At 40.4% G+C, this 23,417-nt stretch overlaps 1 protein-coding gene across 4 annotated transcripts in view; it reads right to left on the bottom strand.

Annotated features, from left to right (window-relative positions):
* Positions 1–23,417, bottom strand: part of SPAST (spastin) — a 92,429-nt gene that overhangs the window by 46,951 nt on the left and 22,061 nt on the right. Inside the window, exons 2-4 of one of the 4 annotated variants that reach the window (XM_025354973.1) lie at positions 20,462–20,548; positions 18,428–18,511; positions 9,326–9,421 (exon numbers count right to left, since the gene is read on the bottom strand). In XM_025354973.1, the coding sequence (XP_025210758.1) occupies positions 9,326–9,421; positions 18,428–18,511; positions 20,462–20,548 (267 nt within the window). The remainder of the gene's footprint in view (positions 1–9,325; positions 9,422–18,427; positions 18,512–20,461; positions 20,549–23,417) is intronic. The other 3 variants (XM_025354974.1, XM_025354975.1, XM_025354976.1) reach the window with 3 other exon arrangements.

Genomic DNA, 23,417 nt, shown 5'->3' with positions numbered 1-23,417 from the left:
ACCCCCCCCAAAAAAAAAAAAAAAAAAAAAAAAAAAAGTTTTGGATTTTTGGCTAGGCGCAATGGCTCATGATTGTAATCCCAACATTTCGGGAGGCCAAGACGGGTGGATCACTTGAGGTCAGGAGTTTGAGACCAGCCTGACCAACATGGTGAAACCTCATCTCCACTAAAATACAAAAAATTACTTGGGTGTGGTGGCAGGTGCCTGTAGTCCCAGCTACTCGGTAGGCTGAGGTGGGAGAATCGCTCGAACCCATGGTGACAGGGTTGGGGGAGGGTGCGGAGACTGCTGTGAGCTGAGACTATGCCACTGCACTCCAGCCTGAGTGACAGAGGAAGACTTTGTCTCAAAAAAAAAAAAAGTTTTGAATTTTAGAGCATTTCGGATTTCAGGTTTCATATTAGGGATATTCAACTTTGTACTAGGGATATGAAACAAGACAAAGTTCAATTTTTTTCAAACAGGTCCCAGGAAGAGAATGTTCTTTGGAGGGTAGGGCGGGGCACACAGTGGGAAAACATGATGGGGTCTAGCATGTGAAATGAAGTAAAAGAGAATCAAGATAACAAGGAAAGGAAAGACAGACCAACACTTCACGGCTGGAGAATTTTTGCTATTTATCCTAGTAGAACTACCGGGATTGCAAATACATATTTTAGAAACTTAACTATATATACATGATGGATTCTTCCATTTCTTTGTTTTTTGCAGTAAATGCCTTCTGAAAATGTCAGCCCTTCACAGCCGTGCTAAAAGAAACAGGCAAAATACTTATATCGATACTTGAAACAGCATTTTAAATCAGACATAGGAAGGAATGGGAAGAGGAAAACTGCCACTGACTATACTGTAAGACCAAACCAACATGAGAAGTCCTTAGGGGAGACGTGAAGCCACAAGGGAAAGAGTTGATAAACAACTGTTTCTTCTGTCCATAGAAATCCTTTTACTCTATCTCTTCTCCATTAAAACTTTAGAAGTTTTGACGGGGCGCGGTGGCTCATGCCTGTAATCCCAGCACTTTGGGAGGCCGAGGCGGGCGGATCACAAGGTCAGGAGATCGAGACCATCCTGGCTAACACGGTGAAACCCCATCTCTACTAAAAATACAAACAAATTAGCCGGGCATGGTGGCGGGCACCTGTAGTCCCAGCTACTCGAGAGGCTGAGGCAGGAGAATGGCGTGAACCCGGGAGGCGGAGTTTGCAGTGAGCTGAGATCACGCCACTGCACTACAGCCTGGGCGAACGAGCGAGACTCTATCTCAAAAACCACAAAACAAAACAAAACAAAAAAACCTTAGAAGTTCTGTATTACATATGAATAAAGAAGGCAGAGTTCCAAGAAGTAAGAATAGGAACAGCTGCAGTCTATAGCTCCCAGCGTGAGCAATGCAGAAGACAGGTGATTTCCGCATTTCCAACTGATGTACGGGGTTCACCTCACTGGGGCTTGTTGGACAGTGGGTACAGCCCACGGACCATGAGCGGAAGCAGGGCGAGGCATCGCCTCACCCAGGAAGCACAAGGGGTTGGGGAATTCCCTTTCCTAGCCAAGGAAAGCCGTGACAGATGGTACCTGGAAAATCAGGACACTCCCACCCTAATACTGTGCTTTTCCAGTGGTCTTAGCAAATGGCACATGAGGATATTATATCCTGCGACTGGCTCGGAGGGTACCACGCCCACAGAGCCTCCCTCACTGCTAGCACAGCAGTCTGAGATCCAACTGCAAGGCGGCACTGAGGCTGGCGGAGGGGCGTCCGCCATTGCTGAGGCTTGAGTGGGTAAACAAAGCAGCCGGGAAGCTCGAACTGAGTGGAGTCCACCGCAGCTCAAGAAGGCCTGCCTGCCTCTGTAGACTCCACTTCTGGGGACAGGGCATAGCTGAACAAAAGGCAGCAGAAACTTCTGCAGACTTAAAGGTCACTGTCTGACAGCTCTGAAGAGAGTAGTGAGTTCTCCCAGCACAGAGTCTGAGATCTGAGAATGGACAGACTGCCTCCTCAAGTGGGTCCCTAACCCCGAGTAGCCTAACTGGGAGACACCTCCCCATAGGCGCTGATTGACACTTCATACAGCCGGGTGCCCCTCTGAAACAAAGCTTCAGAGGAAGCATCAGGCAGCATTTGCCGTTCTGCAATATTTGCTGTTCTGCAGCCTCCACTGATACCCAGGCAAACAAGGTCTGGAGTGGACCTCCAGCAAACTCCAACACATCTGCAGCTGAGGGTCCTGATTATTAGAAGGAAAACTAACAAACAGAAAGGACATCCACACCAAAATCCCATCTGTAGGTCACCATCATCAAACACCAAAGGTAAATAAAACCACAAAGATGGGGAGAAACCAGAGCAGAAAAGCTGAAAATTCTAAAACTCAGAGCACCTCTTCTCCTCCAAAGGAACACAACTCCTCGCCAGCAACCAAAAAAGCTGGACAGAGAATGACTTTGAGGAGCTGACAGAAGTAGGCCTCAGACGATTGGTAATAATAAACTTCTCCGAGCTAAAGGAGGATGCTCGAACCCATCACAAAGAAGCTAAAAATTTTGAAAAACAGATTAGACGAATGGCTAACTAGAACAAACAGCATAGAGAAGACCTTAAATGGCCTGATGGAGCTGAAAACCATGGCACGAGAACTACGAGATGCATGTACAAGCTTCAGTAGCCAATTTGATCAAGTGGAAGAAAGGTTATCAAGGTTATTTGAAGATCAAATGAATAAAATCAAGCCAGAAGAAAAGTTTAGAGATAAAAAGAGTAAAAAGAAACGAACAGAGCCTCCAAGAAATATAGGACTACGCGAAAAGAACAAATCTACGTCTGATTGGTGTACCTGAAAGTGACGGGGAGAATGGAACCAAGTTGGAAAACACTCTTCAGGATATTATCCAGAAGAACTTCCCTAATCTAGCAAGGCAGGCCAACATTCAAATTTAGGAAATACAGAGAACACCACAAAGATACTCCTCGAGAAGAGCAACTCCAAGACACATAATTGTCAGATTCACCAAGGCTGAAATGCAGGAAACAATGTTAAGGGCAGCCAGAGAGAAAGGTTGGGTTACCCACAAAGGGAAGCCCATCAGACTAACAATGGATCTCTCAGCAGAAACTCTACAAGCCAGAAGAGAGTGGGGGAGCCAGAAGAGAGTGGGGGCCAATATTCAACATTCTTAAAGAAAAGAATTTTCAACCCAGAATTTCATATCCAGTCAAACTAAGCTTCGAAAGTGAAGGAGAAATAAAATCCTTTACAGACAAGCAAGTGCTGAGAGATTCTGTCACCACCAGGCCTACCTTACAAGAGCTGCTGAAGGAAGCACTAAACATGGAAAGGAACAACCGGTACCAGCCACCGCAAAAACACGCCAAATTGTAAAGACCATCGATGCTAGGAAAAAACTGCATCAACTAATGAACAAAATAACCAGCTAACATCAAAATGACAGGATCAAATTCACACATAACAATATTAACCTTAAATATAAATGGGCTAAATGCCCCAATTAACAGACACAGACTGGCAAATTGGATAAAGAGTCAAGACCCATCAACGTGCTGTATTCAGGAGACCCATCTCACGTGCAGAGACACACATAGGCTCAAAATAAAGGTATAGAGGAAGATCTACCAAGCAAATGGAAAACAAAATAAAGCAGGGGTTGCAATCCTAGTCTCTAATAAAACAGACTTTAAACCAACAAAGATCAAAAGAGACAAAGAAGGCCATTACATAATGGTAAAGGGATCAATTCAACAGGAAGAGCTAACTATCCTAAATATATATGCACCCAATACAGGAGCACCCAGATTCATAAAACAAGTCCTTAGAGACCTACAAAGAGACTCAGACTCCCACACAATAATATTGGGAGACTTCAACACCCCACTGTCAACATTAGACAGATCAATGAGACAGAAAGTTAACAAGGATATCCAGGAATTGAACTCAGCTCTGCACCAAGCGGACCTAATAGACATCTACAGAACTCTCCAGCCCAAATCAACAGAATATACATTCTTCTCAGCACCACATCACACTTACTCCAAAACTGACCACATACTTGGAAGTAAAGCACTCCTCAGCAATTGTAAAAGAACAGAAATCACAACTAACTGTCTCTCAGACCACAGTGCAATCAAATTAGAACTCAGGATTAAGAAACTCACTCAAAACCGCTCAACTACATGGAAACTGAACAACCTGCTCCTGAATGACTACTGGGTATACAACGAAATGAAGGCAGAAATAAAGATGTTCTTTGAAACCAATGAGAACAAAGACACAACACACCAGAATCTCTGGGACACATTTAAAGCAGTGTGTAGAGGGAAATTTATAGCACTAAATGCCCACAAGAGAAAGCTGGAAAGATCTAAAATTGACACCCTAACATCACAATTAAAAGAACTAGAGAAGCAAGAGCAAACACATTCAAAAGCTAGCAGAAGGCAAGAAATAACTAAGATCAGAGCAGAACTGAAGGAGACAGAGACACAAAAAAATCCTTCAAAAAAATCAATGAATCCAGGAGGTGGTTTTTTGAAAAGATCAACAAAATTGATAAACCACTAGCAAAACGAATAAAGAAGAAAAAAGAGAAGAATAAAATAGATGCAATAAAAAACAATACAGGGGATATCACCACAGATCCCAGAGAAATACAAACTATAATCAGAGAATACCATAAACACCTCTACACAAATAAACTAGAAAACCTAGAAGAAATGGATAAATTCCTGGACACAAACATCCTTCCAAGACTAAATCAAGAAGAAGCTGAATCCCGGAATAGACCAATAATAGGCTCTGAAATTGAGGCAATAATTAATAGCCTACCAACAAAAAAAAGTCCAGGACCAGATGGATTCACAGCCGCATTCTAGCAGAGGTACAAAGAGGAGCTGGTACCATTCCTTCTGAAACTATTCCAATCAATAGAAAAAGAGGGAATCCTCCCTAACTCATTTTATGAAGCCAGCATCATCCTGATACCAAAGCCTGGCAGAGACGCAACAAAAAAAGAGAATTTTAGACCAATACCCCTGATGAACATCGATGTGAAAATCCTCAATAAAATACTGGCAAACCAAATACAGCAGCATATCAAAAAGTTTATCCACGACGATCAAGTTGGCTTCATCCCTGGGATGCAAGGCTGGTTCAACATATGCAAATCAATAAATGTAATCCATCATACAAATAGAACCAAAGACAAAAACCACATGATTATCTCAATAGATGCAGAAAAGGTCTTCGATGAAGTTCAACAGCTCTTCACGCTAAAAACTCTCAATAAACTAGGTATTGATGGGATGTATCTCAAAATAATAAGAGCTATTTATGACAAACCCACAGCCAATATCATACTGAATGGGTAAAAACTGGAAGCATTCCCTTTGAACACTGCCACAAGACAGGGATGCCCTCTCTCACCACTCCTATTCAACATAGTGTTGGAAGTTCTGGCTAGGGCAATCAGGCAGGAGAAAGAAATAAAGGGTATTCAATTAGGAAAAGAGGAAGTCAAATTGCCCCTGTTCGCAGATGACATGATTGTATATTTAGAAAATCCCATCATCTCGGCCCAATATCTCCTTAAGCTGATAAGCAACGTCAGCAAAGTCTCAGGATACAAAATCAATGTGCAAAAATCACAAGCATTCCTATACACCAATAATAGAGAGCCAAATCATGAGTGAACTCCCATTCACAACTTCTTCAAAGAGAATAAAATACCTAGGAATCCAACTTACAAGGGATGTGAAGGACCTCTTCAAGGAGAACTACAAACCACTGCTTAACAAAATAAAAGAGGACACAAACAAATGGAAGAACATTCCATGCTCATGGATAGGAGGAATCAATATCATGAAAATGGCCATACTGCCCAAGGTAATTTATAGATTCAATGCCATCCCCATTAAGCTACCAATGAGTTTCTTCACAGAATTGGAAAAAGCTACCTTAAAGTTCATATGGAACCAAAAAAGAGCCCACATTGCCAAGACAATCCTAAGCCAAAAGAACAAAGCTGGAGGCATCATGCTACCTGACTTCAAACTACACGACAAGGCTACAGTAACCAAAACAGCATGGTACTGGTACCAAAACAGAGATATAGACCAATGGAACAGAACAGAGTCCTCAGAAATAATACCACACATCTACAACCATCTGATCTTTGACAAACCTGACAAAAACAAGAAATGGGGAAAGGATTTCCTATTTAATAAATGGTGCTGGGAAAACTGACTAGCCATATGTAAAAAGCTGAAACTGAATCCCTTCCTTACGTCTTATACAAAAATTAATTCAAGATGGATTAAAGACTTACATGTTAGACCCAAAACTATAAAAACCCTAGAAGAAAACCTAGGGAATACCATTCAGGACATAGGCATGGGCAAGGACTTCACGACTAAAACACCAAAAGCAATGGCAACAAAAGCCAAAATTGACAAAAGGGATCTAATTAAACTAAAGAGCTTCTGCATAGCAAAAGAAACTATCATCAGAGTGAACAGGCAACCTACAGAATAGGAGAAATTTTTTACAATCTACCCATCTGACAAAGGGCTAATATCCAGAATCTACAAAGAACTTAAACAAATTTACAAGAAAAAATCAAACAACCCCATCAAAAAGTGGGCAAAGGATATGAGCAGACACTTCTCAAAAGAAGACATTTATGCAGCCAACAGACACATGAAAAAATGCTCATCATCAGTGGCTATCAGAGAAATGCAAACCAAAACCACAATGAGATACCATCTCACGCCAGTTAGAATGGCAATCATTAAAAAGTCAGGAAACAACAGATGCTGGAGAGGATGTGGAGAAATAGGAACACTTTTACACTGTTGGTGGGACTGTAAACTAGTTCAACCATTGTGGAAGACAGTGTGGCGATTCCTCAAGGATCTAGAACTAGAAATACCATTTGACCCAGTCATGCCATTACTGGGTATATACCCAAAGGATTATAAATCAGGCTGCTATAAAGACATCATGTATGTTTACTGTGGCACTATTCACAATAGAAAAGACTTGGAAACAACGCAAATATCCATCAATGATAGACTGGATTTAAAAAACGTAGCACATATACACCATGGAATACTATGCAGCCATAAAAAAGGATGAGTTCATGTCCTTTGTAGGGACATGGATGAAGCTGGAAACCATTATTCTGAGCAAACTATTGCAAGGACAGAAAACCAAACACCGCATGTTCTCACTCATAGGTGGGAATTGAACAATGAGAACACTTGGACACAGGGTGGGGAACATCACACACTGGGGCCTGTCGTGGGGTGGGATGAGTGGGGGAGGGATAGCATTAGGAGATATACCTAATGTAAATGACAAGTTAATGGGTGCAGCACACCAACATGGCACATATATACGTATGTAACAAACCTGCACGTTGTGCACACGTACCCTAGAACTTAAAGTATAATTAAAAATTTATACATTATTATAATAATACCAAAAAAAAAAAAAAGAAGGCAGTTTTTTGAGACAGTGTCTCACTCTGTCGCCTAGGCTGGAGTGCAATGGTATGATCTCAGCTCACAGCAACCTCTGCCTCCTAGGTTCAAGCGATTCTTCTGCCTCAGCCTCCCACACAGCTGGGACTATAGGCGCCCACCACCACGCCCAGCTAGTTTTTATATTTTTAATAGAGACGGGGTTTCACCATGTTGGCCAGGAGAGTCTCGATCTCTTGATTTCATGATCCGCCCGCCTTGGCCTCCCAAAGTGCTGGGATTACAGGCATGAGCCACTGCGCCCAGCCAGAAGGCAGTTGTTTCACAGCCTAACCTAAGGTTGTTCTGCTATAATCTGAACAAAGTAATATTTAATATAATTTAAGCCCTGCACATGAAACTACTGCTAAAAAAAAAAAAATAATTCACCAATAAAACTGTCAAAAACAAATATATGAAAAAATGCTCAACACCATTAATTATGAGGGAAATGTAAATCAAAACCACAATGAGGTATCTTACCCCAGTTAGGATGGCTATTATCAAAAAGACAAAAAAAGTGCCAAATGCTGGTAAGGATGTGGAGAAAGTGAACTCTTAGACACTATTTTTGAGAATCTAAACTAGTATAGCTACTATGGAAAAGAGTATGGAGGTTCCTCAAAAAACTTCAAATAGAACTACCATATGACCCAGCAATCCTACTATTGGGAATTTATCCAAAGGAAAGAAAATCATTATATCGAACAGACATCTACACCCCATGTTTACTACAGCACTATTCACAACAGCCAAGATACAGAATCAACCTAGGTGTCCAAGAACAGATGAATGAATAAAGAAAATGTGGTATATATATACACAGAATATTATTTTTAAAAAGTTAATCTCATAGAAATAAAAAGCAGAACAGAGGATACTACAGGCTGAGAAGGGTAGGGAAAGGATACAAAATTATAGCTAGATAGAAAGAGTAAGTTCCAGTATTCTACACCACTGCAGGATGACTATAGGTAACAATATAATATATCATTTAAAATAGAAGGAAGATACTGAATGTTTCCAACACAAAGAATGATAAATGGGATGATATAAATGATAATTACCTTGATCTAATCACTATATATTATATGTATAAAAACATCACTGTGTACCCCATGAACATGTACATTATCTGTCAAGTAAAAAAAACTTTTTAACTAAATAAAAAACTAGCTCAGATGTCAGAGAACCTAAGAAATGGAGAGTTCCAAAGAAAACAAAATAGAAAGACATTTAATCTTCTGTAGAAGTTGATATCCAAAAGTTTATCAAGGACAGAGTTAATCTATAGTAAATAAGACTGTAATGCTTCTCCTATGTGAAGCTTCAAATTTCTTCTATCAAGTACTATAAAACATTCACATATAGTATACATGAAAATTGATATGCAATAAAAATGGATACATAAAAAATTAAAATGTGTTTTAGAAAACACTATTTCATGAAAAAAATCAGTATAGCTATCATTATAAAAAACACAAAAGCCACAACAGAAGAAAAGATTATTTTAATCACTTCTGGGAATGTACACCTTCATATTTTATAATCTGAAATATCAGAGGTTGCAAAATATGCAAATGAAGCATGTTTAGAATGACTATATCTTGTTGCATGTTTATATACTATGAATGATAGAGGTACTATATTTTCAACATAGCCCTGTGAAAACATGAACAATTAAACCTACCATTATAAAATAAAATCAACATTATCAGGTTAAGTGAGACTCTTACTTTGCATTCAAGCTTTATTATTTTATGTTAGTTAACCTTAACCCACCTGACTGGAGATGTCCATTGCGGCATGCCACGTTAGTACTGTCATTATAGACGTCCGTTTGTGACTTGGAAAATGGCAAAACTGGTTGCATCTTCTCTATGCAACAGAGAAGGTAAAAAAAAACAAAGAAAAAATAAAAAGAAAAAAGATAATGAACAAATAAAATGTGCATGTGAAATGAAAAATTACTCAAGTTGTTACCAGATTGTTACATGATAAAAAGTTTTTGCATTTATATAAAATTATCTTTTAAAATATAATTAGTAAAAACTAAGTCACGAAAATAACAGAAATTAACAAGTGAATGGCTATGTTCAAAATATGCCTTATTCAGGTCAGGTAACCGGAGGCAGTTAGATATCACTATCATCACCAGAAAATAGTTACTGAATATTTAATATGTCCAAAACAAATACCATAGAGATTATTATTGGTCGTGGTCTTGCTCTGTCACCCAGGCTGGAGTACAGTGGCACCATCATGGCTCACTGTGGCCTCAACTCCCTGGGCTCAAGTTATCCTCCTTCCTCAGCCCCCTGAGTAGTTGACACTACATACAGACACCACTATGTCCAGCTAATTTATTTTTTGTAGAGACAGGGTCTCAATATGTTCCACAGACTGGCCTCAAGCTCCTGGCCTTAAGCGATCCTCCCACCTTAGCCTCCCAAAGTGCAGGGATTACAGGCATGAGCCACAGTTCCTGGCTCCATGGAGATTAAAAAATGAATCACAGTTTCTACCATTTAGATATGTATTAAATGTAACTGGCATCTTATAATAAAACTGTGTATTTTTAAAAAGACTGCATAGTACAAAAGAAAGATCATTGAAAAAGCTTTACAGAGCAAGTGGGTTATGAACTGGCTAGAATTTGAAAAGATAAAAAGAAAGGAGAGCTGGGCGCAGTGGCTCACGCCTGTAATCCCAGCACTTTGAGAGGCTGAGGGAGGCAGATCACGAGGTCAGGAGATGGAGGCCATCCTGGCTAACACGGTGAAACCCCGTCTCTACTAAAACAAACAAACAAACAAACAAAAAATTAGCTGGGCGTGGTGGCACGCACCTGTAGTCCCAGCTACTCGGGAGGCTGAAGCAGGGGAATGACTTGAACCCGGGAGGTGGGTGGAGGTTGCAGTGAGCCGAGATCGCGCCACTGCACTCCAACCTTGGTGACAGAGCGAGACTCTGTATAAAAAAAAAAAAAACAAAAAAACCCCACAAAACCAAACAAAGGACATTTCAGGAAAGGAGAACAGCATTTAAAATAGCACAGAACGAAACTATAAGGGGTGTCTAGGAAATGCCGTATTTGGCCACATTAATATATGTCAGGCAAAAAATAAAAGCAATAAAGCAAAGTCAAATAAGCATACTGTAGTAACTGTATGTACATACAGTACCCTACTGTTTGTTTAAACACACATGTGCACAGTTGTATACAAAAAGATTACCTATAAAAGGACCCAGGGAAATTCATAACAACAGCTGCCTCTACGGAGGGGAAATGGGTAGCTGGGGCATAAAATGGGATGGAACTTTCCATACTCAAACTTTTTCAAATTTTGTGACATATGTCTATATTACCTATTTTTTATATTAATCAATTAAAAAGGATTATTTCAACCCAACCCCCACATCAGATAACGACAAAAAACCCTCCCAAGATCTGGGTCTCTTTTTTTTTTTTTTTCTTTTGAGACGGAGTCTCGCTCTTTCGCCCAGGCTGGAGTGCAGTGGCCGGATCTCAGCTCACTGCAAACTCCGCCTCCGGGTTTACGCCATTCTCCTGCCTCAGCCTCCCGAGTAGCTGGGACTACAGGTGCCCGCCACCTCTCCCGGCTGGTTTTTTGTATTTTTTTAGTAGAGACGGGGTTTCACTATGTTAGCCAGGATGGTCTCCATCTCCTGACCTCGTGATCCGCCTGTCTCGGCCTCCCAAAGTGCTGGGATTACAGGCTTGAGCCACCGCGCCCGGCCAAGATCTGGGTCTCTTAAGTCTAGCAACTGAAGCCCAAGAAGGTAGCAGTTTGATCCCTGCCACTCTACACCACTGCTGCACTCTCTTCAAGTGGAGTACTGTGCTGAATCATAAATGATTCTTTTCTTCAAGTCAATGAATACATGAAAAAATGCAGCACATATATATTAACTCTCTTAAATTTTCACTTCTAAGGTTTGACAAACAGGTACCATGCTTGGTTTATGGTACAACCACACATGCCTTTGGGACAGGTCAAATAGTAGCTACCCTTTCTGCACAAAACACAAAGTACTGCATGGCTTTTGTATCTTAGAACTGGCCGATACAATATACCTTGGAAGTTTTTTTTTTTTTTGAACTAGCAGGTTAGTCATCTGATTTTTCTCAATGATAAACTCTTTAAATGACCATGCTGAGACAGAAACTCTTTGTCTTAGCAAAAGCATAAATCAGAAAATACGCTGATTTGTAAATGTAGACATCTGTACATAAATGGTATCAATTAATACTCTCCTCAATGAAATTTAACAAAAAGTTCACAGAACCATTCATTATGTAATAAAAAGAAACAAATTATATTCTTAGTTTCTATAGCTAGGAATAAAAAGCTACAGGATTTTTTTTTCATGTACATAGAGTTTAGATTTATATGTGTAGAAACAGACACATACAGTATAACAGTACACTGCTTCTGTGAATCTGCTCCCATTCATTTTTTCTTTTTTTTTTTTTCTTGGAGACAGAGTCACAGACACATACAGTATAACAGTACACTGCTTCTGTGAATCTGCTCCAATATTTTTTCTTTTTTTTTTTTTGGAGACAGAGTCTCACTCTGTCGCCCAGGCTAGAGTGCAGTGGCGCGATCTTGGCTCATTGCAACCTCCGCCTCCCGGGTTCAAGTGATGCTCCTGCCTCAGCCTCCCGAGTAGCTGGGATTACAGGCGCACACCCCCATGCCCAGCTAATTTTTGTATTTTTAGTAGATACGAGGTTTTGCCATGTTGGCCAGACTGGTCTCAAACTCCTGACCTCAAATGATCCGCCCGCCTCGGCCTCCCAAAGTACTGAGATTACAAGCGTGAGCCACCGCGCCCAGCCCCAATTCATTTCTGTTAAAGGACTAATGCCTCTTTTTGGAAAGACTAGGGTTGTACAGATTAATCAATGATTTAAATCAAAGCAGTAACCTTGCTTCTTTACCTCCTCACATCCAACCCCCACACAGTCATCTGAGTGATCCACCAGAGAGGAAAATCTTACCACATAACACTCTTCTACTTAAAACCATTTAGTGGCTTCCCATTGCCCACAGATAGAGCTCAAGCTCCTTCCTATGACAAACCAGGCCATCCATGATCTGCCTATATATCTCTTATGCCTCGGCAATCCCAACTTCATGTCTCAACCTGCACCCTCCCCTATTCACCATGCTTTTCTTGCCTTTGAGTATTTGTTCATGCCATCACATCTTCCTAAGATATCTTTTCTCAAATTCTTTTTCTTTTCTTTTTCTTTTCTTTGAGACAGGGTCTCCTTCTGTCACCCAGACTAGAGTGCAGTGGTGCACTCATGGCTCACTGCTGCCTCAATCTCCTGAGCTCAAGCAATCCTCCTGCCTCAGCCTCCCAAGTAAGTAGCTGGGACTACAGATGCATACCACCACTCCTGGCTAATTTTTTTTTTCTTTTTTAAATTTAGAGATGGGGTCTCAATATGTTGTCCAGGCTGGTTTCAAACTCCTGGGCTCAAGCAATACACTTGACTCAACCTCCCGAAGTGCTAGGATTACAGGCATGAGCCACTGTGCCCAGCCCTCACATTCTTTCATAATTTTTATTCATTTATCTAAGTGTACACTTTAGGTTTCACTTCTAGGAAGCTTTCTTTTCTTTCTTTAACCAGCTTTGTTACACAAGGAAGCTTTCTTGGCACCTTTTTCACCCTTACAAAATATTTGTAATCCCTATCCTGCAGTGATGACTATTTATGTGTCGTTTCTCCTACTGTATTATGAGGTCCTTAAAGAGAGGACCATTTTATCCAATCTATCAGCAAATCTAGTTGTTCAACCTTCAAGTATAATCATAATCCAACCACTTGTTACCATTTCTCCTGATACTACCCTGGTGCAAGCCTCTGTCACTTTTCTCCTAGATGACTGTAACAGTATCTTAATTGCTCTCCCTGGTTCTACCTTTAGAGTCTATAATGCAACACAGCAACCAGAGTGGTCCCTCTAAAATTTAAGTCAGAGTACTTCATTCCTTCCCCAAAAATCTTTTTTTTTTTTTAGTTTTGTTTGAGATGGAGTCTTGCTCTGTTGCCCAGGCTGGAGGGCAATGCCGCAATCTCAGCTCACCGCAACCTCCGCCTCCCGGGTTCAAGTGATTCTCCTGCCTCAGCCGAGTATTTGGGATTACAAGCATGCCCACCACATGCAGCTAATTTTTCTATATTTAGTAAAGACGAGGTTTCGCCATGTTGGCCAGGCTGGTCTCGAACTCCTGACCTCAGGTGATCCACCCACCTCGGCCTCCCAAAGAGCTGGGATTACAGGCATGAGCCACCGCACTGCGCTGCTTTCTTAAAAATCTTTATAACTGCTCCCCATTTCACAGGTGGTAAAAGCTTAAGTCCTCATGGTGGCCTTTATAGCCCTGCGTGTTGTGACAATCCCTCCCCCCATGAGTTCTCTGACTTCATCTCTACTATAATCTCCTTGCTGGGACACACTGGCCTCTTTGCTGCTTCACAGACAAATCAGGTACGTTCTCTTAAGGCTTTGTATTGGCTCTTACTTCTCTGTGGACCATCATTGTCCCAGGTATCATCATGGCTAACTCATGGCAACTTCTCACAGAGAAGACCATCCTGTTTAAAACCAAAAACCCAAACCGGGGCCACCTGTAATCCCAGCTACTCAGGAGGATGAGGCAGGATAATCATTTGAACCCAGGAGGCAGAGGTTGCAGTGAGCCAAGATCGTGCCATTGCACTCCAGCCTGGGTGACAGGGTGAGACTCTGTCTCAAAAAAAAAAAAAAAAAAGGTGACATCAACATATTCCTGTCTTTCAATAACTCAAAAGGTCTGGGAGTGGATATACCTAAGACAGTAAAAATGATCTGTGTACAAATGTGTATTAACAGTAACACATATTTATTATGTGCTGGTTAAAAATTGGAGTTTTTCAGAGATGTGGTGCCACATAGGTATCTAATTAGGATGGAGAATGGGGAGAATGATCCTGGAAATTCCTAATACAGACTGGTTTGAGAGGATGTAGCCTCTCTGTTAAAAATGAGAAAAGAGGCCGAGACGGGCGGATCACGAGGTCAGGAGATCGAGACCATCCTGGCTAACACGGTGAAACCCCGTCTCTACTAAAAAATACAAAAAACTAGCCAGGCGAGGTGGCGGGCGCCTGTAGTCCCAGCTACTCGGGAGGCTGAGGCAGGAGAATGGCGTAAACCTGGGAGGCGGAGCTTGCAGTGAGCTGAGATTCGGCCACTGCACTCCAGCCTGGGCGACAGAGTGAGACTCCGTCTCAAAAAAAAAAAAAAAAAAAAAAAAAATTAGAAAAGATCATATATATCATTTATTTTTGGTTTAATGATAGTGAACCTTAGAGCAAAGCTTAACTGTAAAACCTGCAATAGATTAAAAGTTAATTTTGATGTCAGCAAATTGGTATAACTGGCTGTTATTTATATATATACACACACATATATATATTTTTAACATAGCTTCATTTAACATTCATTTATTAAGGCCCTACTCTGTTTCAGGTACAATGCCAAGGGTTATACACAACTTATTAACTCAGTAAATATTTATTTGGTAACTAGCATGTGCTAGACACTGTTGTAGGCACCTGGGATATAGATAAAGATCCCTCCTCCATAAAGTTTATATTCTAACAGGGAGAAGACAGATAGTAGATAACAAACACAAAAAATAAGTTACACAGTTTATTAGAAGGTGATAAATACATGGGAAAAAAATAAGTGAAACACAGTAAGGAGGATTAGGAGTGGACAAGAGGTGGTTTGGTTTTTTTTGTTTGTTTTGAGACGAAGTCTCACTCTGCCACCCAGGCTGGAGTGCAGTGGCATGGTCTCTGCTTATTGCAACCTCTGCCTCCCAGGCTCAAGCAATTCTCCTGCCTCAACCTCCCAAGTAGGCAAGATTACAGGCACCTGCCACCATGCCTGGCTATTTTTTGTATTTTTAGTAGAGGCGAGTTTTCACCATGTTGCCCAGGCGCCCAGGATTGTCTCGAACTCCTGACCTCAAGTGATCTGCTCGCCTCAGTCTCCCAAAGTGTTGGGATTACAGGTATGAGCGACAGTGCCTGGCCTTTTTGAATTTTTTTTGAGACGCAGTCTCTCTCTGTCACCCAGTCTAGAGTGCAGTGGTGCCATCTTGGCTCACTGCAACCTCCGCCTCCTGAGTTCAAGCCATTGTCCTGACTCAGCCTCCTGAGTAGCTGGGATTACAGATGCACACCACCAGCCTGGCTAATTTTTTGTATTTTTAGTAGAGACGAGGTTTCACCACGTTACCAGACTGGTCTTGAAAGCCTGACCTCAGATGACCTGTCCGCCTTGGCCTCCCAAAGTGCTGGGATTACAGGTGTGAGCCACCACGCCCAGCCGATGTCACCTTTCCCATCTACCACTCCTCGCTTTTAAAGTAAGATATTTCATAAATAGGCACATAGCATTTTTGAGGGTGAAAACAGATACCAACTTTAAAATATCCAAAATATTAAACCTTTAAATGCCTAGTTTCATATTACATATCTTCTTTTTGTTCTCTCCTCTACTAACACAAATAAGAAAGTACAAAGTCACACTCAAAGATGAGTCTCTAATTGATAAGATATTAATACTTCTAATGTCCTATATCACAACATCAAACAAAACATAAAAACCAACTCTTATTCACTTTGAAAGATAGTACAAAATGCTCCAAAATCAAATTTATTCTGTATGATATACACAATACTTTATATATACACTGAAGAGCTTTAAAGATAAAACACGTAGAAAGTACCAATAAGAACCATCAATTATTTTACTGCAAGAAACTTTAATACACTATTTAATTATATTTGACACAGTAATAACCTCCATGTAGAAAGGAAGAAGGCAAGTCCTGTCAGCCACAGAAGCCAGGGAACACTACCTTGTTATTCATTTGAAAGCAGTAACGGCTGCTTTTTTAACTATGTGGGGCAAAAACCCCACAAACACAATGACCATATAGCAGTAAATGAATGAAAGAATGAATAAAATGTGTATGTATGTGTGTATGAATATATCTTTCTACCTAAGCAAAGGAAGTGATTACTGTCAGCTAAACAGATGAATAGAAACCAACATTTTTAAAGCACTTACTACTATGGTTTAGGTTCCTTTAATAATTCAATGGTCAGAAATATGAAATATTATTATTAGCTAATAATATTAGCTTCAGCTGGGTGTGATGGCTCATGCCTATAATCCCAGCACTTTAGGAGGCTGAGGTGGACGGATCACTTGAAGTCAGATGTTCGACACCAGCCTTGCCAACATGGTGAAACAAACCCTGTCCCTACTAAAAATACAAAAATTAGGCATGGTGGTGGGCGCCTATAATCCCAGCTGCTCGGGAAACTGAGTCATGAGAATAGCTTGAATCCGGGAGGTGGAGGGTGCATTGAGCCAGGATTGCATCACTACACTTCAGCCTGGGCAACAGAGCAAGACTCCATCTCAAATAATAATAATAGTAGTTTCATATTACAAATTAGATAAAAAAGACTCAAACATGCATAATAACTTACCCCAAGTCACAGGGCTACAAATAAATAAGATTTACCTGCTTACCAAGTATCTACTGTTTCTATCCACCAATGTATGGTAGAGCTACTCATATGTAGTGGGTTTTGTTCTACCTTTTTTTGAGTGGTAGATTTAACTTATTAATATATTTTTAAAACCTACACCATCAAACAGAAGACAAGTGAAAGTTTCTATTACAGTTGATGAATGCTGAAAGAATGACAGAATTAAAACATCACTGGGCATCAGTCATAGTTAACTGTTGCTAACCTCCCAAGATGGAACAACTAATGATGAACACACACAAACACAACCACCTAGTAAGTAGTCTTATCATTAAAAAATAAAAATCAACTTTCAATGTGATCAAGGCTCTATACCCAACTATCAGTTAACAGGGGGAGGAAAGAAGAACATGTTAAAAGATACCACAAACATGCATGCAGCAAAAGTCAGACTGTAGGAAATACTACGTGACAAAGACCTGGTTACATCAACAAATAAATTGGAAGAAAATGAAAAACAGATGCACGTGAACACTAAAAGAGACATAAGGATCTTTTTAAGATCCTGATTCAAACAAATTATTAAAAAGAGTAAAAATTATTAAATTTTGAGAAAATGAGAAATTTGGAAATAGCATTTTGGCGGGGGGGGCAGTTTTGTGGATAATGTTAAAAGAAATGTGGAATTACCCTTTAGGTGCGATAATGGTATTTCAGTGATTTTATTTTGAAGTCCTTATCTTTTACAGGTATAACATGAAATATTTATAAATGGAAAAAAGTCAAGAATTTGTTTCAAAATAATATGTAGTTGGGGGACAGTGAACTGGGAAGTCAAGTGAAGATGGCAGGCTTTTTCTGTAAAGAGCCAGACAGTAAATATTTTAGGTTTTGAGGGCAGTGTCAGCTCTGTATCAACTACTCAATTCTGTCACCATAGCATGAAAGCCATAGACAATACCTAAAGAAAAGGAATGGCTGTGTGCCAATAAAACCTAACGTATAATAATAGGCAGTGAGCTGGGTTGGCCCATCAGCTGCAGTTTGCTAGCCCTTGGTATGAATAAATCAAGACCGACAGTGAGGTGATAATTATCAAAGCTGAGAGAATAATAATTAGAAATTCATTATGCTCTTCTGTTTTTGTATATGTTACACATTTTCTTTACGTTAAAAAGCCTGGACCACATTTTCAATCACTGATTTATTTCTTTCTATAATTAAAGTTTCATTGAACACACATTTCCAATACATCTCACATCAAATTATACATTAATTGATACCTAGAAGTTGTAAGCGGTCCTTGGCCATAACCAAATTAGTCATCATTTTAGCTTGAAGGCGTCTAGCTCTTTCACACTGTTCACCTGAAAGAAAAAAATTAATTAAAATATCTACATTTCCCAACTAATATTGTTTCAAGACAAATTATCACCCAAACTATTTTCATGGGGAGTCACAGTCTTTACACAGAAATTTTTTTTTTTTTTTTTTTTTTAAAAACAAGAAAATATATACTGAAAAGAAAAAGAACAGAAGAAATTTTAAAAATACTATCTTCAGGCCAGGTGTCGTGGCTCACTTCTGTAATCCCAGCACTCTGGGCAGCCAAAGCAGGAGAATCACTTGAGCCCAGGAGTTCAAGACCAGCCTGGGCAACATAATGAGACCTGATCTCTACTTGAAAACAAAAACAATTAGCCGAGCATGGGAGGGTGAGGTGGCAGGATCACTTCAGCTCTAGGAGGTGGATGGTGCAGTGACAGGTGACCACATCACAACATTCCAGCCTGGGCAACAGACTGAGACCCCGTCTCAAAAAATATATATAATAGCTACAAAAAAAAAAAAAAAAGTTACACTTTCTCATGATGGCTTCCAACCTACTGTAATATTTCATACATTTCAGGTCTATTTCATGGAGTCTAAAACATTTTTTCCCTACATTTCAAATTCTTTGAAATTGGGATCCATTTTACAACCAATGCTAACTTACTAATGCTATCCACCAGGTTGCAGTCATAACACAGTTTTTTCATTGCCCATGCCTGCACCACTTTGGTTACAGATATTAACATTGTTGTTATATCTATGTCTAAATAAAACGAAAACAGCCACTTCAACAAGATTAAAATTCAAATTCTAAGCGATGAAAAGAGCATATATCATACTTTGTTTTTTACTCTTACTGGTATAATACAAGGCATTTCTAATTCAATGAAATACTGTTTTTCTTTTCTTTCTTTTTGAGACAGAGTTGCACTCTTGTTGCCCAGGCTGGAGGGCAAAGGCAATATCGGCTCACTGCAACCTCTGCCTCCCCGTTCCAAGCGATTCTCTTGCTTCAGCCTCCCGAGTAGCTGGGATTACAGGCGTGCGACACCACGCCCGCCTAATTTTGTATTTTTAGTAGACACAGGGTTTCTCCATGTTGATCAGGTTGGTCTCGAACTCCCGACTCCAGGTGATTCATCCGCCTTGGCCTCCCAGAGTGCTGGGATTACGGGTGTGAGGGCACTGCGCCCGGCCCAAATACTTTTATTAAGATAAACACAATCTGGCTGGGTGCGGTGGCTCATGGCTCTAATCCCAGCACTTTGCAAAGCTGAGGCAGGAGGATCACTTGAGGCCAGAAGTTTGAGACCAGCCATGGAAACACAGTGAGACCCGTCTCTACAAAAAAAAATTTTTTTAATTAGCTAAGTGTGGCTGGGCACGGTGGCTCACGCCTGTACCAGCACTTTGGGAGGCTGAGGTGGGCAGATCACTTGAGATCAGGAGTTTGAGACCAGTCTGGCCAACATGGCAAAACCCCATCTCCACTAAAAATACAAAAATTAGCTGGGCACGGTGGCACGCACCTATAATCCCAGCTACTCGGGAGGCTCAGGCAGGAAAATCACCTGAATCCGGGAGGTGGAGGCTGCAGTGAGCCGAGACTGCACCATTGCACTCCAGCCTGGGCAACAGAGTGAGATTCCGTCTCAAAATAATAATAATAATAATAATAATAATAATAATAATAATAATGAGCTAAGTGTGGTAGTATGTGCCTGTGGTCCCAGCTACATGGGAAGCAGAGGCAGGAGGATCACTGGATCACTTGAGCCCAGAAGTTTGAGGTTGCAGTGAGATATGATCACATCACTGCACTCTGGCCTGGGTAACGGAGGCAAGACCCTGTCTCAAAAAAAAAAAAGAAAGAAAGAAAGAAAGAGAAGAAAGAAAAATAAATACATAAATAAATAGGTCTGAAATCTGGACGATCATGTGAATATATTATAATTTGGAATGGCTATAAACAAATATAATCTTACCTTGTCCTGTAACTATAACAGCTATTCCTTTTTCCAGTTCTTCAATACCTTTCTTATACCATCCCACAGCTTGCTCCTTCTGTCCTGCTTTAAAATAAAAAATTATTTGCATAGATTGTATGAAGAGTACACTAAATATTGCAAAGCATACTGTTGAGAGATAATACATAAAAAATAGGGTTGTAGACAAGTAAGTCTAAGAAACATTACTATATAACTTCTTAGTATTTTTATCATTGTAATGTGTACATGTAACTCCAATATGGGGAATATGGTCATGATGTTTATCAACATTTTAGGGCCGTGAGTCCTTTTTTGCTTATCACCTCATGGTATTGATCCTTATAATCACTAAAATGCTGTATTAGAGAAAGACATTTTATTTAGGAATTTTTAAGTATATATACTTTTGAAAAATACAAGTATGATTTCAATAACAATGAAACAAAAAGCATTGTTCAATCATATTCAAGTCTGATATAATGTGTTCATTGTTGGGTGCCTCTTCTCTAGAGTAAGTTTTTATTTAACAATTGATTGCATCATGAAAACTGGTATATGAGATTACAAGTGTGGCATTTAGTAACACATTTCTATTTTCTTTGAACCCAACAACTAGTTTAAAACATTAATTCCTGACACAAGTTTTAAAAGGACCTAAAAACTCAGCATAATCAAAAAGTATATAGAATAACTTCTGTAAAGTGATCGTTATACTCAAATCACATTATATTTGAAAATTAATTTTAATTTTTGTTTTATTTCTATTATTTTTGACCATTTGTCTGAATGAAAATTGGTTTCTTAGTCTTTTCTTTTCTTTTTTTGAGACAGTCTTGCTCTGCCGCCCAGGCTGGAGTGCAGTGGCGCAATCCTAACTCATTGCAACCGCCACCTCCCAGGTTCAAGCGATTCTGCTGTCTCAGCCTCCGGAGTAGCTGGGGTTACAGGTGTGTGCCACCACACCCGGCTAATTTTTGTAATTTTAATATAGAGGCGGGGTTTTCACCATGTTGGCCAGGCTGATCTTGAACTCCTGACATCAGGTGATCCACCCGCCTTGGCCTCTCAAAATGCTCGGATTACAGAGGTGAGCCACCACGCCTGGCCTCATTTTTTTTTTTTTTTTTTTTTTTTTGAGACGGAGTCTCACGCTGTTGCCCAGGTTGGAGTGCAGTGGTGCGATCTCGGCTCACTGCAAGCTCCGCCTCCTGGGTTCACGCCATTCTCCTGCCTCAGCCTCCTGAGTAGCTGGGACTACAGGCGCCCGCCACCGCACCCGGCTAATTTTTTGTATTTTTAGTAGAGACGGGGTTTCACTGTGGTCTCGATCTCCTGACCTTGTGATCCGCCCGCTTCGGCCTCCCAAAGTGCTGGGATTACAGGCGTGAGCCACCGCGCCCGGCCATGGCCTCATTTTTTTAAAAACAGTCTTGCTGTCACCCACAATGGAGTGCAGGGGCATGATCCTAGCTCACTGCACCCTCCAACTCCGGGACTCAAGTGATCGATCCTCTTCCCTTGACCTTCCGAGTAGCTAAGACTACAGGCATGTACCACCACAAAGCTAATTTTTGTGTATTTCTTTTGTAGAGATAGGGTCCTGCCATGTTGCCCAGGCTGGTCTTGAACTCCTAGGCTCAAGTAATCCTCCTGCCCTGGTCTCCCAAAGTGCTAGGTTTACATGCTTGAGTGACCACACCTGGCCTCATGTCCCCATTTAATCAAACAAAAATTTCCATACTATTCCTTATTATTATTTGAAATTTCAAAATCAATATATTACAATGACTCTTGATAAAACAGATGAAGTCTATTTGTTTGTTTGTGTGTTTGAGATGGAGTCTCGCTCTGTAGCCCAGGCTGGAGTGCAGTGGTGCGATCTTTGCTCACTGCAACCTCTGACTCCCTGGTTCAAGCAATTCTCCTGCCTCAGCCTCCTGAGGAGCTGGGGTTACAGGCACATGCCACCACGCCTAGCTAATTTTTGTATTTTTAGTAGAGATGGGGTTTCACTATGTTTGCCAGGACGGTCTCGATCTCCTGACCTTGTGATCTGCCCGCCTCAGTCTTCCAAAGTGCTGGGATTACAGGCATGCGCCACCGCGCCCGGCCAGATGAAATCTTATAAACACCACACAAAGTGCCTAAGAAATGCTGTCTCCTTATGAATATGTACTACCTCCCCCATTCTTCTGTTTCCTCATTCTGAAAATAAATAACCAGATGCACCCCCTTAAACAGGTCAATTTCATACCGTGCCTGGCTGACAGTAGGTGCTCAATAAGTACTTGATTAAGGACATGTAAAGAAAAGTTTATGAAGACCGGGCACAGTTGGCTCACACCTGTAATTCCAGCACTTTGGGAGGCCAAGGCAGGAGGATTGCTTGAGCCCGGGAGCTCAAGTCCAGCCTGGGCAACAAGGTGAGACTTTATCTCTACCAAAAAATTTAAAAATTAAGCAGGATTGGGGTACACATCTGTGGTCCCGTCTACTTGAGAGACTGAGGAGATGGATCACTTGAGCTGGAGAGGTAGAGGTTGCAGTGAGATGTGATTGCACCATTGCACTCTAACCTGAGCAACAGAGCAAGACCCTGTGTCAAAAAAAAAAAAAAAAAAAAAGAAAAGAAAAGAAAAAATAAATTATTAAGAATTTGTTATAATTAACTAAAATTACTTGGATGCTCTCCTTCCTGTTTTCTATAAAGAAAATGCCTGTTTACATGTTTACATGTATTTTTGCTTTTTTTAATTTGAAAAAGGGAAAATTACAGAAAATAGTGTAATAGCATTTGTATTCTGAGTGGCAACAAAAGTGGTAACAATGCCATATTTGGTTTAAAATTTTAAAAACAAAGTGAGTACAATGTAACAGATTGAAAGAAGTTCCTTTTTTAGTGCCTCTTCCCATTTCCCATGCTCCTTTTTTTTTTTTTTTTTTTTTTTTTTTT

The sequence above is a fragment of the Theropithecus gelada genome, chromosome 13, assembly GCF_003255815.1.
Source record: "Theropithecus gelada isolate Dixy chromosome 13, Tgel_1.0, whole genome shotgun sequence".
NCBI classification, from domain to species: domain Eukaryota; kingdom Metazoa; phylum Chordata; class Mammalia; order Primates; family Cercopithecidae; genus Theropithecus; species Theropithecus gelada.
Note: the sequence above shows the minus strand (reverse complement) of the source record. Positions and strands in the feature narration are given on the sequence as shown.